Source organism: Meriones unguiculatus, chromosome 14 (assembly GCF_030254825.1).
Source record: "Meriones unguiculatus strain TT.TT164.6M chromosome 14, Bangor_MerUng_6.1, whole genome shotgun sequence".
Classification (NCBI taxonomy): Eukaryota; Metazoa; Chordata; class Mammalia; order Rodentia; family Muridae; genus Meriones; species Meriones unguiculatus.
In genome coordinates, this window is record NC_083361.1 from 35,316,696 (window position 1) to 35,332,891 (window position 16,196).

At 50.8% G+C, this 16,196-nt stretch overlaps 2 protein-coding genes across 7 annotated transcripts; both read left to right on the top strand.

The window, feature by feature from the left end:
- Positions 1-1,258: 1,258 nt before the first annotated feature.
- On the top strand, positions 1,259-8,622 carry Dnaaf3 (dynein axonemal assembly factor 3). 5 transcript variants are annotated; one of them, XM_021657294.2, is made up of 12 exons: positions 1,259-1,362; positions 1,461-1,549; positions 1,865-2,007; positions 2,631-2,724; positions 5,084-5,241; positions 5,532-5,714; positions 5,899-6,024; positions 6,124-6,246; positions 6,618-6,735; positions 7,698-7,809; positions 7,957-8,031; positions 8,110-8,622. In XM_021657294.2, the coding sequence occupies exons 2-12, from the start codon at positions 1,465-1,467 to the stop codon at positions 8,576-8,578; spliced, it is 1,686 nt and encodes a 561-aa protein (XP_021512969.1). In that variant the 5' UTR covers positions 1,259-1,362; positions 1,461-1,464; the 3' UTR covers positions 8,579-8,622. The 5 variants fall into 5 exon arrangements, with proteins under 5 accessions (XP_021512969.1, XP_060223121.1, XP_060223123.1 ...); XM_060367138.1 differs by having other exon boundaries at positions 1,937-2,007; XM_060367136.1 differs by having other exon boundaries at positions 1,274-1,362; positions 1,447-1,549.
- Positions 8,623-9,435: 813 nt separating this feature from the next.
- On the top strand, positions 9,436-12,814 carry Tnni3 (troponin I3, cardiac type). 2 transcript variants are annotated; one of them, XM_021657295.2, is made up of 8 exons: positions 9,662-9,684; positions 9,943-9,955; positions 10,125-10,211; positions 10,641-10,682; positions 10,887-11,018; positions 11,420-11,509; positions 11,984-12,160; positions 12,668-12,814. In XM_021657295.2, exons 1-8 carry the CDS (start codon positions 9,677-9,679, stop codon positions 12,749-12,751), a joined length of 633 nt encoding a protein of 210 aa, XP_021512970.2. In that variant the 5' UTR covers positions 9,662-9,676; the 3' UTR covers positions 12,752-12,814. The 2 variants fall into 2 exon arrangements, with proteins under 2 accessions (XP_060223124.1, XP_021512970.2); XM_060367141.1 differs by lacking the exon at positions 11,420-11,509 and having other exon boundaries at positions 9,436-9,684.
- Positions 12,815-16,196: the final 3,382 nt, after the last annotated feature.

Consider the following 16,196-nt stretch of genomic DNA (forward strand, 5'->3'; position numbering starts at 1 on the left):
CTCCCCAATTTACCCCCCATCAATGACTGGATTATAATCATGTACTATCACACCTGGTTTTATGTGGTGTAGGGGATGGGACAGTGTTTCAAGCATGCTTATCAAGGATGCTACCAAAACTGATGCCAGCCCTGAAGATATTATTTCAGTAGCATTGTCTCCTTTAATTTTTTCTTCATTCTAGTAATTCTGCTAATTGCTTAGGGTATGAAAGACCAATATTAGGTATCTCCCCAGAATGGAGATGAAAAAAAAATTTAATTCTTTATTTGTGTTAACATGTGTGTACCCACAGAGCAAACGTATTTGTGGGTGCCCACAGAGTTGAGAAAAAGGTGTCAGATCCCCTGGAGTGGGAAGTACATGCAGTTATGAACCTTCTGATGTGGGTGCTGAGAACTGAACTCTTCCCCCTCTGGGAGAGCAGCAAGTGCTCTTAACTGCTGAGCTAGCTCCAAGAGGGAGGGTTTGTTGTTTGTTTACTTTGCTTTTCTTTGCTTTTATGCAGAGTCCTACTTTGTCACCTCTGCTGGTCTGGAATAATGTGTTCAAGTGCTGGCCTTGAACCACTTATCTTTCTGCCTCTGCCTTCAGAATGCTGGGATTACAGGGCTGTGCCACGGTGCCTGCTAAGAATTTATTACCGAGTAATGACTGTGAGTAGCAGCCTGATCACATATTCTTGAAAATCTACTGCGCAGGGTCCTATTTTCCACCTGGTGAGGCCTGTGTCCAGGCAGATTCCAGGTGTGAAACAACAATAACAAACAAACAGACAAATTAGAGATCTGAAGGCATGAATCTGGGCTCCCTGCTGTAGTTTGGAGTTTGGAGTCATAGAGATTTCATTCAAAGCCAGGAGCAGTGGCTCACAACTCTTAAATCCATAACTCAGGAGACTGATACAGGAGTATTGCTGCAAGTTCAAATAACTTCTTTTTGACAGAAGGACCCTGTCCAAAAAAAAAAAAAAAAAAAAGGAAGAAAGAAAAGAGATTTCTTTCAGTTCTGATTTAATTTGAAGCAGCAAGCTAGGTCTTCCCTTTTCTAGAAATTTGGACATATATACACTGGCAGGCACGCTTTCTGGAGGCGCTGTCGTTATGACAACCGCGTCCAGCGTCCTGTTCAGGACGGTGCCGCAGCCATCCGTCGGCGCTTCTATTGGTCAAAAGTTCGTAGCAGGCTGCACCTTTTCATGTTCATTGGTCAGTTGATAGCCGCTGCAAGACCACCTACTTCCATTGGCTGACTACTTAGAGAGGGCGGAACCTCTGGGAGGCAGTTGTGCAGGCTTTTTCAGGAGCTCAGCCCCGGACCCTGCTGGAGAAGGGCCACCTCCGGAGTTTTGGAAGGATAAAGGTGAGGGGATCAATTTGGAGGCGAAGGGGCAAGAAATGAGGGGCACCGAGAAAGGGATAGGATGGACAAAAATGGAATTCCCAGGATCCATTTCCCAGGGCGATGACCACACCTGCGGGCTCCGGCTCCGGCTTTGGCTCAGTGTCCTGGTGGGGTCTGTCCCCAGCGCTGGACCTACAGGCTGAAAGTAAGTCTCTACCCCAGGACCACACGGTGCCTTATACAGAGGTACCTTTCCGACTCCCACGTGCGCATACCCCACAGAACTTGTGTAGGCAATACTAAAGGGGTGTGTATGCCAACGTTCCCATAATTAAATGGCTTGGGGAGAGGGACGGCCCCGAGAATCTTCTTTGATGATATTGAATACCATAAGGCAGAGGTACAGCTGTCTTTGGAATCCAGGATTGGGGTACCAGGCCCTCTGCATTAGCCTCTAAAGGTAGCTGCTGGAAACGAAGGAGACGAAGCCACCAGTGTCTGCCCACTATCGTCTTGTCAGGCCCTCCTGTGGACCCAGAGTCACAGGCAGTTACAGAGCACAAGATCCCGGAGCTGGATGTTCTCCTGTTAGGTTCTGTGGATGGGAGACACATGCTTCGGACGCTGGCCAGGGCGGCGCTCTGGCCTCTCAGGAGATTCAATGTGAGCTGGGATTCTGCGGTCGTGGATGGGGCAGGATGGACTGGGTGAGAAGCCAGATTCCCGAGTCCTTGAGAGAAGGGGGGATTGGGATGAAAGTTTCCAGGTCCTACAGGACAGAGGGGCTGGAAGCTAGGCCTTGGCATCTGAGGAAGTGGAAACTGGGGGTCTCAGACCCATGTCATAGAGAAGTAAGGCCCTCGGGTTTGGGCCTCCTGGGCTTCACTCAGTAAGAGGGAGAGCCTAGGGACCAGATCTCCAGTAGTGGTGTGAGGCATGATCTGGAATCTAAACTGTGGCTGAAGAACGGGGACTGGCAAGCTTGACCTAGTGTTTGAAGCCAGTGATCACAGCTGCTCAGGAGGCTGAGACAGGAGAAGCATCTCAAGTTCAAGGCCATCCTGGGCTACAGAGTTAAAGGCTAGAGTTCAAGGGCTACCTAGAGAGACCTGACCTCACAATAGAAAGAAAAACAGGAAATCAGCCCTGGGAATGCAGCTCAGGGGTGGAGTGCTGCCCTAGCTTGTGCAAGGGCCCTGTTGGGTTCCTTCTCCATTCTGGAGCCGGGGAGGCTGGTGTTCTGGGCTCCTAGATCTGCAGAATTGTCTTGTCTGTCACCCTTCCAGTTTTACGTGCTGGAGAATAATCTGGAAGCTGTGGCACGACACATGCTGATCTTCAGTCTAGCCCTAGAGGAACCTGAGAAGATGGGGCTCCAAGGTCAGTCATTTAAGAAGCTGGTATTCAGCCAGGCAGCAGTGGTACACCCCTTTAATCTCAGCACTAGGGAAGCCGAGAGAGGCAGATGGATCTCAAGGAACTCAAGGCCAGTCTGGTCTACAGAGTCAGTTCCAGGACAGCCAGGGCTACACAGAGAAACCCTGTCTGGAAAAACAAAAACAAAGACTCTAGCATTCCAACTCAAGGCTCTTTCCTCTCCTTTCAAAGATGCTGGCCTTCCAAGATGTGATTTATAAATTTTGGAGATGGGTCAGACACGACAGTGCACACCTTTAATCCCAGCACTCAGGAGGCAGAGGGAGGCAGGTGGATCTCGAGTTCAAGTCCAGCCTGGTCTACATAGCAAGATCCAGGCAAGCCAGGGAACATAGTGAAACCCTGTCTCAAAATGTGAAATGAATGAATAAAACCTTGGAGATGTAGAGTTAGTGCCCAAAGCCCTCGTATGGCAGAATAGGTTTTTTACCACTAGGGAGGTGGCCAGGAAACTCTGAAGTTCAGGTTGTCCTTAGCTACATGGAGTTCTAGGCTCCATGGGATACCTAAAATGCCATTAAAACAAACAAACAGAGGCTATGGAGATGGCTCAGCTGGAAAAGGTGACTGCCCTTAAGCTTGATGCCCTGATGGATCCAGTGATGTGGGTCACCTGGTGGGATGAGAGAACTGACTCCTACAGCTCTCACCTGCTCCCACACATGTGCCACGACAGAGACGCACACAAAGTAAAGTGTAAAAGGCGGAAGAAAAACAAAGCCCTTCCGTCTCTATTTCCTGTCTCATCCTTTGCATTCTTACATTTACAAAATACAGGTCCTAGAAGGTTCTCCACCAATGTGAGTCTTAGTACGTACTTATATTGTGTGTGTGCACAAGCATGCCATGGATGCCAAGTGGAGGTCAGAGGACAGCTGTGGGAGTTGGTTCTCTCCTTCTGCCAAATGAGTCCCTGGCATTGAACTTGGGTCCTCTGGCTTGGCAGCAAGCATCCTTATCTGTAGAGGCATCTTACCATTCCCTGCTGATAGGATCCATGTGAGGATTCTGGAGAAAACTGTGTACTGTTTGGCTTATAACACCAGTGTAGTTTCCTCCCTCCACCACTTGGATCCCAAGGCTCAAAATAAGTTCATCACCAAGCTTGGCTGCAGGCACCTTTACCCCTCCCCTCCCCCACCCACAGCATCAGCTCACTACACCTGAATGAATATTTTAGGTGTAAGAGACCCTGAGAAGTTACGACAGAGGTTTACTGCTGTAGATCAGGCTGCCTTGGACTTTGGGGATTCTCCTGTCTCAGGTTCCACAGCAGCATTGGAGATTATAGGCACAGGTTGCCCTAAGCAATGTGAGTATAGTCGGTCATTGCCACTAACAGCTCAGAGCATGGAGAACATACGGTTCTTAAGTAACTCAAACTTAGTTTATCTGTAGCTCTCTTCTGTGGCATTTGTAAGATTCGGACCACAATATATCTACATTTATCTGATAATTTTATATAAAATTGCATATGTATATAATGTGTATGGGGGCATGTAGCTCATTTGGTAGAATGCTTGCATAGCACATGGAAATCCCTTGGTTTCATCCTTTTTGTTTGTTTTGTTTTTCAAGACAGGGTTTCTCTGTGTAGGCCTGGCTGTCCTGGGGCTCACTCTGGAGGTTAGGCTGGCCTCAAACTCAGAGATCAGCTTGCCTCTGCATCCCAAGAGTTGGGATTAAAGGCGTGCGCCACCATTGTCCAGTGGGTTTCATCCCTAATACCAAATTAAAACGGTAAAATAAAAAAGTGGTGTTACAAGACATCCACTTCAAGAAACAGGTTATTAGCCGGGCATGGTGAAGCACGCCTTTAATTCCAGCACTCTGGAGGCAGAGGCAGGCAGATCTCTGTAAGTTCAAGGCCAGCCTGGTCTACAAAGTCCAGGGCAGCCAAGGCTACCTACACAGATAAATCCCGTCTCAAAAAAAAAAAAAAAAAAAGCGGTGTTACAATATTAAATTATTTCATCTTTATTGTGGAGTTTTGGGTGCTTTGGTTTGGGTTTGGCTTTGCTTTGCTTTTCAGACAAAAGTTTTCTTGTGTTCCAGGGGCTGTGTCACCCTCTTCTGACCTCTGTCTTGCACATGGTGCACAGATGTCCACTCAGGCACATACAATGAATAAAAGTTTAATTTGTTAAAAATAAACTTTTAAAAAGAGGCTTGAGGATATAGATCAGCTGGCTTTGCTGAAGTCGCTGCGCCAGTTCGCAGTGCTGGGTGGTGGTTGCAGTTCCCGGGGAGGTGCAGTTTGCCATGTCTCCCCTCCGGCGTCATCCTTCCCACCTCCCTCCAGAGCGGAGTGAGACCTTCCTGGAGCTGTGGGGGAATGCGCTGTTGCGACCGTCGGTAGCTGCCTTCGTGCGCACCCAGGCTAGCCTCCTGGCTCAACTGGTCCCCGAGCCTGACCGCCTGGAGGAGCAACTACCCTGGCTCAGCCTCCGGTCGCTCAAGGTGCCACAGCTGTCCACCACTGCTAGGGGGCAGGGAGGGGAGCATGGTCTGAAATATGACCTGCTGCAGGAAGAATGGAAAGGAGTTCAGAGGGTTTGACCAGCTGCAGCAGGCTGGGGTGTGGGGGTCGCAATCCCACCTCTGACTCCCACTATTGGGGCTAGGGTTAGGGGAGGCTTTGCTCTCTGAGTCTTCTTTTTTTCCACCCCTAAGTAATCATTCCCACTAATGGGATGGAGGGGAGCCTTCCCTGCATCTCTGGCTCTCTCCATGCTTTTCTGGCTCTGCAGTTCCGCGAGCGGGATGCCCTGGAGGCCGTGTTCCGCTTCTGGTCAGGTGGGGAGAAAGGACCCGAGGTCTTCCCCATGAGTCGCCTTTGGGACTCGAGGGTGCGCCACTACCTGGGTTCCCGCTATGATGCCCGGCGTGGCGTGGCCGACTGGGACCTGAGCATGAAGCTGCACGATCGAGGGGTGAGGAAGCCTGGGAGCAGGTGGCCGGCATCTGAGGTCTGAGGGAGGAGGGCCGGGGTCTGGACTCCTGTGTCTGACGGAGGAGGACTGGGCCTGCACCTCTGAGTCTGAGATAGGAGGGATTCCTACAGTTTGGGGTCTTATACCAGATTCATCAGGGCCTTCTTCCCCTCCTCTACCTCAGGCCCAAGTCATCCACATACAGGAATTCAGACGCTGGCGGGATACAGGCGTTGCCTTTGAACTCAGAGACTCGAGTGCTTACCATGTGCCCAACAGGACCCTAGCGTCGGGTCGCCTACTGAGCCACGTGTGTGTCTACTCCCAGGCCTGGTCTGCGTATTTTAGGTATCCACGTAAAGTTCCTAATTTGGACCTCACATGCATCTCATCCCCTTGTTTATTCCAGCGTGGGGAACAAGTGGCAGCGCGCGGGTACTGGGGGGACATTGCCACGGGGCCCTTTGTGGCTTATGGCATCGAGGCGGATGACCAGAGCCTTTTGCGAAGGAGCAATGGACAACCGGTCAAGGTGTGGGCTGGGGTGAGGTGGGAGGGGTGACTAGTATTGTGCCCAATAGACAAGTTCCTGCTTTTGGCCTTCCAAGCCCTGCCCCTTCCGCCAAGCTGCGCCAACACTTTTTAGCTCCACCCCTTATTTTGGTCCAGTGTCTCCATTCAAGAAACAGGTTTTGTCCCCAACTTCTTGGGTCCTACCTGCTCCTCCTCCTTGGAGGAGATTCAGTCCTCTTACTACATCCTAAACCCTAGCCCTGGAAAAGCAACAAGGAATTCTCAGTTTGGGGCTAGCTGTCTCCTGTGCACTGGAAGCCCCACCCTCGCCAGCATAGTCCACTTTATGTTCCTAGCCTGAGGTCGGCCCTTCCCTTTTCTCCCTGGCAGACTGCGAGCGAGATCACACAGCATAATGTTACAGAGCTGTTCAAAGAAGTGGCCACCTGGAGGGGCCCAGGAGCCACCCAGCAGAACCAAGAGGAGACAAAGTCGCCTGAGGCAGATGGTAGGTAGCCAATAGCTGCCAACTTCAGAGAGGCACTATTTTTTGTTTGTTTGTCTGGTCGTTGTTTTTTCCGAAGGCTTGAATGGAGTTGGTTTGGAATACCTGGGCAGTTGGCCTCTGGTTGATGTTTGTTCTCTTTTTCTCTCTTGTTCTTCCTTTCCTAAATCCTGAGATAGCAGTAGAGGTCTAACTGGGAACTGTCTAGATTCCTGCTTAGATACTTTGCCTTCATGGATTCTGGCTGTCCCTCTTTCTATTCCATTCCTTAACTCACTCCTCCCTAAGTGCCTGTTTCTCTTTTCAAGAGGCCATCCACTTTATTTCCTGTCTGTAAAATGGGTCTCTGTCTCGTGGGCCCCCCTCCCCAGATGTGCAGCGATGTAGCTCAGGGAAAGGATAAAAAGAGTTCTGGAAGGACAAGGAAGGTGGACAGGATAGCTCATCAGGGAGAAGCGCAGCTCTCTCTCCCGGAGAGAGCTGACTCAGTAAAGATTGTCACCTGACTTTTACACATAACCAAAAAATCAACAAAAATATTTTTAAAGAAAAAGACAAGAAATCTGAGTGTGGCAGTACATGACTGTCACCCCAGCATTCAGAAGGCTGAGGCAGGAGGAAATGCCTGGTTTAGGTAACAATTCCAGACATTTCAGCTACAAGATGAAAAGCTGCCTCAAGGCAAAAACAAAAGTAGAGGACAAGGAGTGTTAACTCCAGTATTGTTTGTCTGCCCACGAGTGTGTATCTCTTTGACCATCTCTTAAGATTTATGTTTATGTGTGCGTGAACACACATGTAAGTGCCTGCAGAGGCCACAAGAGGGAGCCATATCCCAAAAACTAAAGTTAGGTTCTGGCTGCCGAGCACCAAACTCAGGGTCTCTGAAGGAGTGTCAAGCCCTCTTAGCGGCTGAGCCATCTCTCTAGCCCCAGAGCTGACCTTTTTCACCCCTTCTTTTGCAGTGCCTACTCAAGAACCCTTCACTATGCACTTTCTGCCTCTCAATTCTTCACAGACTCTCCACCACAAGTCCTGCTATCAGGGCCGGTTCCAGCTCCTCTATGTGTCCTGTGGGTAAGTGGGACACAAATATACTCAGAGCCCTAGGATGGAGTCCCAGTTTCTTTGTCAGGAACCGGAACTTGAGCTTTGCAGTCTCCACCTGCTCTGGGCCTCTGTCCTCACTTGTGTTTCTCAGCTCCTAGCCTTTTCTCTCCTCAGGATGGTCCATCTTCTCAGTCCTGAGCTCGGGGCTTGCGTGGCCCCTGGAGGAAACCTGGTTGTGGAATTAGCTCGGTGAGCCAGAGGAGCAGGGTGGGAAGGTCCCAGCTGGGCCAAAACCCAGTCTCCTCACACACAGTTTCCTGAACCCAGGTACTTGGTGGACATACGGCCCAAGGAGTTGAAGGCGTTCTCTGACCGTGTTGGGGAGATAGCACAGGCGGCTGGGTTTGCCCCTCATACTGGAACCACCCCCTCGGAGACCTTTGCACGTTTCTACAAGTTAGGAGACTCCAGTAGGGGTTGTGGAGACTCAGCTTTGGAAGCCAAAGTCCTGGCCCCTCCCCCAGAAGCAATGAGCCCACCCCAGGCTGACCAGGCCACTTCTCTGGAGGCAGTAAGCCCACCCCAGGCCGACCTGGTCCCTCCTCTAGAAGCAATGAACCCACCCCAGGCTGACCAGGTCTCTTCTCTGGAGGCAGTGAGCCCACCCCAGGCCGTCCTGGTCCCTCCTCTAGAAGCAATGAACCCACCCCAGGCTGACCAGGCCCCTCCTCTAGAAGCAATGAGCCCACCCCAGGCTGACTTGGCCCCTCCTCTGGAAGTGAAAAGCTCGCCCTAGGAAGTTCTGGCAATGTCCATGATGAATGCACCTCTAAAACCATAGTATAACATGAACCCTAGCAACCAAGCACCCCACCTTTAATTGCTGAAGCAGGCCCCAGAACTGACACTCATAACCAACCTTCAGCCCACCTCTGGAATACTGTTTTACTCTGCATTCTTTCTTATTCCCAGTGATAACTAGAATTTCAAATTTCTTTCATGGAACTCAGTTCTACTTTTGGGGGGAGTCCTAGATTGCTCTCTGTGATTTATCCTGATGCTGATCCCAGGCTGGAGGTATAACCCTGGGTTCCAGGTCCTCTCTTTTACCTTGGGCCTTTCCTGACATGCTACTCTTGGGAGGGACAAGGACATACCCTCCCTTGAATGTGGTTCAAATAAAGAGTGCAGGGTCACCTCTGTGTATTCTGTCCTTAGTCGGTCTCCAGTGACAGAAGATGGTGGGGGAGGAGTGGGGGGGGATGAAGGGTGGGAGAGGTGCAGTAGAAGCTTGGTTGTGGGTTTACCAGTGAACTCCACTGGATTTCACAGTGGTGAAGGCTGAGAACCTGGGATCCTATACAGGAACCTTCAAACTAAACACACTAGGGGCATTGACACTGACCAAAGATGGAGGTGAGAAAGGAAATTCTAGGTCTCAGAAAGACTTCAGTTTAGTGACAGGCCAGGATCCTGAGGTGTGAGGGAAGGAGGAGGGAGCCTGAATTCTGGGTTTGAAGAAGGGGAGCTGAAGCCTAGATTCTTAGGTTTGAAAGAGGAGGGACCTGGCTCCCAGATTTTTCTGAGTCTGAGGGAGAAGGGAGTCGTAGTGTCAAGAGTCGAAAGGAGGAGGGGTATGGATCCAGGGCACCTTGGTTGATCCAGCTGGAGCTTTGCACACGCCTCCCCTCACACCCTGTTATCTCTCCTCCTGGGCAGGGGAGGAGACAGCAGTATATTTAGTCTTTGTCCTCAACCCTTATCTCAGTGTCCTCAGTGAGGCTTGAGCAGCCCAGAGGAGACCCAACATCTAGAGACCTCCAAGGTCACCGGGGACACCCCTGTAGGACCCTCCAGGAATCTTCCATCCCCTTCTCTGCCTCTGGAGAGCAGCATGGCGGAGTAAGTGAATCTTGGTAACTTTGGATGACTGGATGGGGAACAAGGAACAGTCTTGGGATCCATACGAGGGTTCAACTAGGTCGGATACTCGTCCTCAGAAGGTAGGAGGCAAGGGTGGTTGGATTTCCGGGTGGAAATAAGGTAAGAATTTAGGAACCAGACTCCTGGGGTCCGAGAGAGTGGAAGCTGATAACCCCAACCTCTTGGTCAGGGGGGTCACTGTAAATCATTGTCTCTGCACGGTTTCTCTCCCTTCAGGAGCAGCCATGCGGTGAGCGCTGTGAGCTAAGAAGTGGGGTAGGGAACCCTCGGCCCAGAGTGGGCGCGGCAGGGAGGGGACTGCAGCGCGGCTCGCGGGGAAGCCTGCAGCTCTAGGTGAAGGTACCGGGAAGGACTGGGTGGGAGGGTCTGGGTAGTGATGTAGTCTGCTTCACTTCCAGGCTGGGGAGTCCCAGCCGGCGCCCGTCCCTGTCCGACGCCGCTCCTCTGCCAACTACCGAGCCTACGCCACGGAGCCACACGCCAAGGTGGAGGGGGATCCTAAAGGGCGGGGCCACCGCTGGGCGGGGCTCCTGGGTTCGGAATCCTCTGGGACCTCGGGAAGGGGCGGCACCAAGGCCTTGGAAACGGGTAGCAGCACTTTGGTGACGGGCGGAGCCCGGCGGATCCGGTGCAGGTTAGGGTTGGTGACGGCGGTCTGTAGGAGGAACTCCGCTGCCTCTGCAAGGCTTAGGCCGGAGCGTGGGGAGCGGTGGATAGATAGGCAGTATGTAGCTCTAGTCAGAGCCCAAGACTGGTGGATAGGATCGAGGGACGTGGCTTCCGGTGGACTCAGCGTTCTGGTTGAAGAACGGATGAACCAAGTGGGCATGCACTCTGCTAGGTGGTGGTGCCCTGCACCCCGCCCAATGTCCACTTGGGACCTCTCACTGACCTTTCTCCATATCACCCCGCAGAAAAAATCTAAAATCTCCGCCTCCAGAAAACTTCAACTGAAGGTGAGGATGAGCTGGGAGGGGTAGGGCCTTGGTGGGCGGAGCCTTGGAGGCGTGGTTTTATTTCTGAGTGTGTCATTCCCTGACACACACAAACACATAAATGCACAAACACGTGCTTGTATATTCTGTCTCCTTGAAAGATGAAGGGACTTTTTTTTTCTTATGCTTTTGGAAACGCTGTTGTCTGCTCCGACCATTCCGCAGACTCTGATGCTGCAGATTGCGAAGCAGGAAATAGAGCGTGAGGCAGAGGAGCGGCGTGGAGAGAAGGGGCGCGTTCTGAGCACTCGATGCCAGCCTTTGGAACTGGATGGGCTGGGCTTTGAAGAGCTTCAGGTATCCGCTCTTAAAGCAGATTCCTGCCGAGCCTGGGACCCGAGGTTCCTCATCTCTGGCCTGGCATCCTTAGGTGCGAGGAGCACGAGCACCAACCATCTCCCATTTTGCTCCCGACCTGCAAGCCTTATGCCAAACAATACAGATAACCCTGCAGTTTCAAAACTTAGTGTATTTCTCCAGTCTTTATCTGCCAGGTCTCAGAATTCTTGGCTCCTGGTGCATTTAAGTTCCCTGGAGTTCAGATTCTAATGTCACTTTCTTTCAGCCCCTCCTCTCTCGGAGTCCAGACCCCAGCACTCCTCTTTCAAACTCAGGGGTCCAGGCCCCAGCCCTCCTCCCTCAGACCAGGGAACCCAATCTCCAGCTTCCCTTTCAATATACATGCGTTCCTTCATCAGGACTTATGTCGCCAGCTTCATGCTCAGGTGGACAAAGTGGATGAAGAGAGATACGATGTGGAAGCAAAAGTCACCAAGAACATCACTGAGGTGGGAAGCTTGGGAAAGTCTAGGCACCTTCACAGTAGACTGAGGTTCCCAGGACTGTGGCTTCAGGCTGAGGGCTATGGCTGTTTGTGCTCGAGATAACTCTGAGCAGAAGGCAAACAGTGGCAAAGAAGGTTTCATCAGAGAGACAACACATGCAAGGCAGATACTGGGTAGCATGAATAGGCTGGTGGAATGTGTGATTGGAGCACTGAGTAGCAGTAAATGAGTTGAACCCCAGGTCAGGGAGTCACCATCTGCACATTGTTGTACCGAGTTGTGTTAGAAGCGTTGATTGGCCAGTCTGGGGAATATCGGGAAGAGTTGCAGGTTGGAGGCGTTAACCTGGAGCCAGAGCTGGAAGAGAGGACAGAGCTTAGATGCTGAAAGCAAAACAGGGATGAGGGGAATTGTAGGTTAGAATTGTTGTGCTGGAAGGGTGCAGAGAGAAGCAGGGTTCCCCATGGTCACCCCCAGATCGCAGATCTGACCCAGAAGATCTATGACCTGCGTGGCAAGTTCAAGCGTCCCACCCTGCGAAGAGTGAGGATCTCTGCGGATGCCATGATGGAAGCGCTGCTGGGGACCCGGGCCAAGGAGTCCTTGGACCTGAGGGCCCACCTCAAACAGGTGAAGAAGGAGGACATTGAGAAGGTGAGTGTGGGCTAGGGTGAGGAATGAAGATGGTCTGAGCAGCCACCACCATGAGGTTATCAGAGAGCTGATGTGCTTGGGGTTCTAGTGAGAAGCAGCTGATGAAGGGAACTCAAGAAGTCAAAGGGAAGACAGTGAGTTAGGGAGAGAGTAAGTACAAGGAGTAGGAAGTGCAAAGAGACTGGAGGTGCATGGGGAGATGGAATACATGTGGAGACAGGAAGTACATGTGGAGACAGGAAGTACATGGGAGACAGGAAGTACATGGTAGGGACAGAAGTGCCTGGGGGTGACTGGAGGTACATGGGGAGAATGGAGGAGAATGGGGAGATAGGAAGTGCTTGCAGAAAGTTTGCCAGATTGTCTGAGGGGATGAGAAGCACTTTAGAACTAGATTCTTGGATAGGCTTCCAGCATAGAATGGTCTAGCAAGCTAGAGGCCAGATAGAGGATATTCAGGGGAGAGAGACCAGAAAGAGTCCTTAACCTTTGACCTTTCACCTCCAGGAAAACCGGGAGGTGGGAGACTGGCGCAAGAACATCGATGCACTAAGTGGAATGGAGGGCCGCAAGAAAAAGTTTGAGGGCTGAGCACATGGCTCTCACACTTTGCTCTGAGGATGTCCCTGAGGAATAAACCTCTCTAAATTGGAAGTGACTATGTGTCTGCTACCCTGGGCTTAGGCATGAGAAAGATGGGGGAAATGAGGGTTGGGTGTCTCTCAAAGCCATATGGGGGGTATAGTCATAGGCAAGTTTCTAACATGAACTAGTCTCTTCTACAGAGGGCATAGAACATGCTAAATCCACAGAGAAACATGCTAGTGGACCCCAAAGGTGGCTCTGGGGTTAAGAGCTCTGGGTGTTTTTCCAGAGGATCCAGGTTTGATTCCCAGCACCCACATGACAGCTCACAACTATATGTAACTAGTTCTAAGGGATCCTATGCCCTCTTCAGGCCTCTGCTCAGAAAAGCAAACTATATACATATTAAAATTTTTTAATTAAAAATAAAAATTTTAAAGGGTCAGGAAACGCCCCCCCATATAGATATATTCACAGTGAGGCAGACAGATGATGGAGACCCTGTAAGAGACAGAATCAGAAAACTAAGCCAAGTGGGGCATTGCTTTAAATGCAGCACTCAGGATGCAGAGGCAGGTGGAGGCTAGCCTCGTCTACATACTAGATTCCAGGACAGCCAGAGATACATACTGAGACCCTGTCTCAAAACCAAACTCAAACCAAAACCAACCAACCAATCAACCAACCAACCAACCAACTAACAAGATGAAACAAAACAAAACAAAACAAAAAACAAACAAAAGAAAACAACCTCAACCCACCCCTCCCCCACAGAAACCGAATACTAAAGAGAGGTGGGAGCAGAGAGAGACTCAGAAGATGAAGAAACATAAGCACATAGTTTAGACACAGAGAGGCGGAGCCAAAATAATTCAGAAACAACTACAGATGAATATACAGAGATTCGCCCGGAAACACACAAGGACAAAAACATGAAGAAGCTAGGTTAATCCCAGCACGGGAAGTTCTAGGCTAGTCCAGCCTGAGTTCTAGGCTAGCATGGGCTACATGGAACCTGCCATGTAGGACATCTATCATTCCTTCTTTCATTTCAAATATTTTATCCTCCCCTGCAACAAAAGAAAAAAAGACTATGCAGAATTTCACAGCAGTCCAGATGAGAGAGAGACACACAGAGAGATCAAACCCAAGAGGAGAAGAGAAAGCTGGGAACATCCACAGAAACAAATCCACAAACGGAGAGCAGAAGGCACGGGGTGGGGGGGCAAGGAAGTCTACTTTTGGGTGCTGGCTTCCCTAGAGTTCAAGGTCATGGCTTGGCTGGGAAGGGGGGTGGGAGGATACTAAAAAAGATCTGTGTCAGGTGGAGTGAGGAGGGGCTGGGAGGGTAAGGCTCTTCAGCCTGACACCCCATCCTCTCCCTCCTCCCCACACCTGCTTCCCAGCTTTAGCAGCCTGTTGTCACCATGGTGGAATCCTGGTGGCAGACAAAGGAGTGGGGGTGGGGAGGGGGAGACATTTGGACAGAGACAGAGAGGGAAGAGATGGAGAAATAGAAAAAAAAAAAGACACCGACCATTCAGGTGGAAGCCAGAGGCAGAGGCTATAGGAGAAGTTTGAGAAAATCCACACAGAGGTAGAAGCAGGAAGCCTCGCTTAGACTCGCCCCCCCCCCCCATTTTTCATTAAGCCCCCTTTCCTGTACTGTTTCCAGTCTTGGGAACTCCAAGGCACTGGGTTATTGTTGATGCTCTAAGAGAGCTTGTGGGGTGTCCTGATCTAGCCTAGACTCTAGGGTATTGCTGATGGAATCTAACAGGAATCTTGAAGCAGATGGCAGGTGTTGGACCCAAAAACTGGAGCCAGAGGGGGCAGAGGAGGCTCTTGAGCATGGGGGATGGTTTCTGCACAGAGGAATCGTCACTCCCTTCTCCAGCTTGGGGCGGGGCCCAGCATCCAGCTATAAACCCAGGGGGTGCGTCATTGTCCTCAGAAGCTCCAGACTCCTGCAGCACCTGTGGACCCAGCCTTAGGTAACAGGGCTCTGAGCTCTTCACACTGATATCTTTGGGGAGTGGGCAGGACAGGAGTGGAACCATGTATGACAATAGGGGCAGAATCTCCTCTTTGTTCTCCTCTTCCTCTTCCTCCTCATCTTCTCTTCTTCTTTGAGACAGAGTCTCATTTTATAACTGAGGCTGGCCTTGAGTTGGCAGCAATCTTTCTGCCTCCTGAGTGTTGAGATTGTAGGCAGCAGCAACCCAGCTAAGCCTGAGCCTTTGGGAGGACTTGAGGTGGTAAGGGGTAGGATTTGTGGGTTACAGAATCTGCGGGGTGCTCTTCCTAACACTGTAGAAGAAGTATTCGGAAGGCAAAGGCATGTAGCTCTCTATGAGTTCAAGTCCAGCCTGGTTTACAAAGAGTTCTGGGCTAGTCAGGACTAAGTAATCATACTGTCTCAAAACAAAGCAAACAACAAAATTGTAGGAGTTTCAGAGGCTGGAGGAATTTCAGAAGGGCAAATGCACCCACTTGCTAGGGTTTGGGAAATCTTGGGTATGAGGAACTGAAGAGAGACTCAGAATCTAGAGGCTGAAGGCCAGCCTGAGAAACAGACTGAGGCCCTGTCTTGGAAAACAAAGAGATAAACAACCATTAGGAATGGTGACACCATTATGCAGGGTACTGTGAAAGGGACCACGAAGTTTGGGAATCTGGTCTTATTTAAGAATTTTATACTTTCAGACTTCCACCTGGGGTCAGTAGGCTTGTGATTGGACACTCTGGGAGGCAGAAGAATCAGGACTTCAAGGTTATCCTTGGTTACATAGTCCAAGGCTTGCTAGCTTATGTTCTATGAGACCCTGTCTCAACACCACCCTTCAACCACCCCTCCCCCCCACAAAATCCAAACATGTTCTAGTCTGAATTGGGCACTCAGCCCAGGAGGCACTAAGATTTCTTGGTCGTTCTTACATAACAGGGGCATAAAGTTTAGATCTCAGAACCTGTGGGTACTGAGCTTTGAAGGTCTCAACCTGGGGACCTCCAGCCCTGGAGAAGGAGAGTTTGGGGGAGGTAGCTAAGGTCTTTGGGGGTCAGGGTGAAGCTGCTCTTGATACACTCACACCTTGCGGAATGTAGGTGAAAGGGAAAAGAGGGAGATGAGGGGAGGAATCCCAGGAAGCAAGGGGGCTATGGTAGGAGAGGAGCAGTGGTGGTGGGGAGCCCCACTTCTCCAGTTCCTTATTGGGAAATGTCCTCTGTTTTTCTGTCTGTGACATTCCCCCAAAATAGCACTGGGGTGGGGCAGCTATTGTCTTAAATCTTGTCCCTTTTCCAATATCTCTAATCCCTACTGGGATCAGGTTCTCACGGACCTGTCACAGGACAAAAGGAGACAGCTGGGGGTGGGGGCGGGGTATGCGGGCTTGGTGTAGGACTGGGGCCTTGTCTCAATGGTCTGGTCTCATCTGCATCCCAGCCTTCC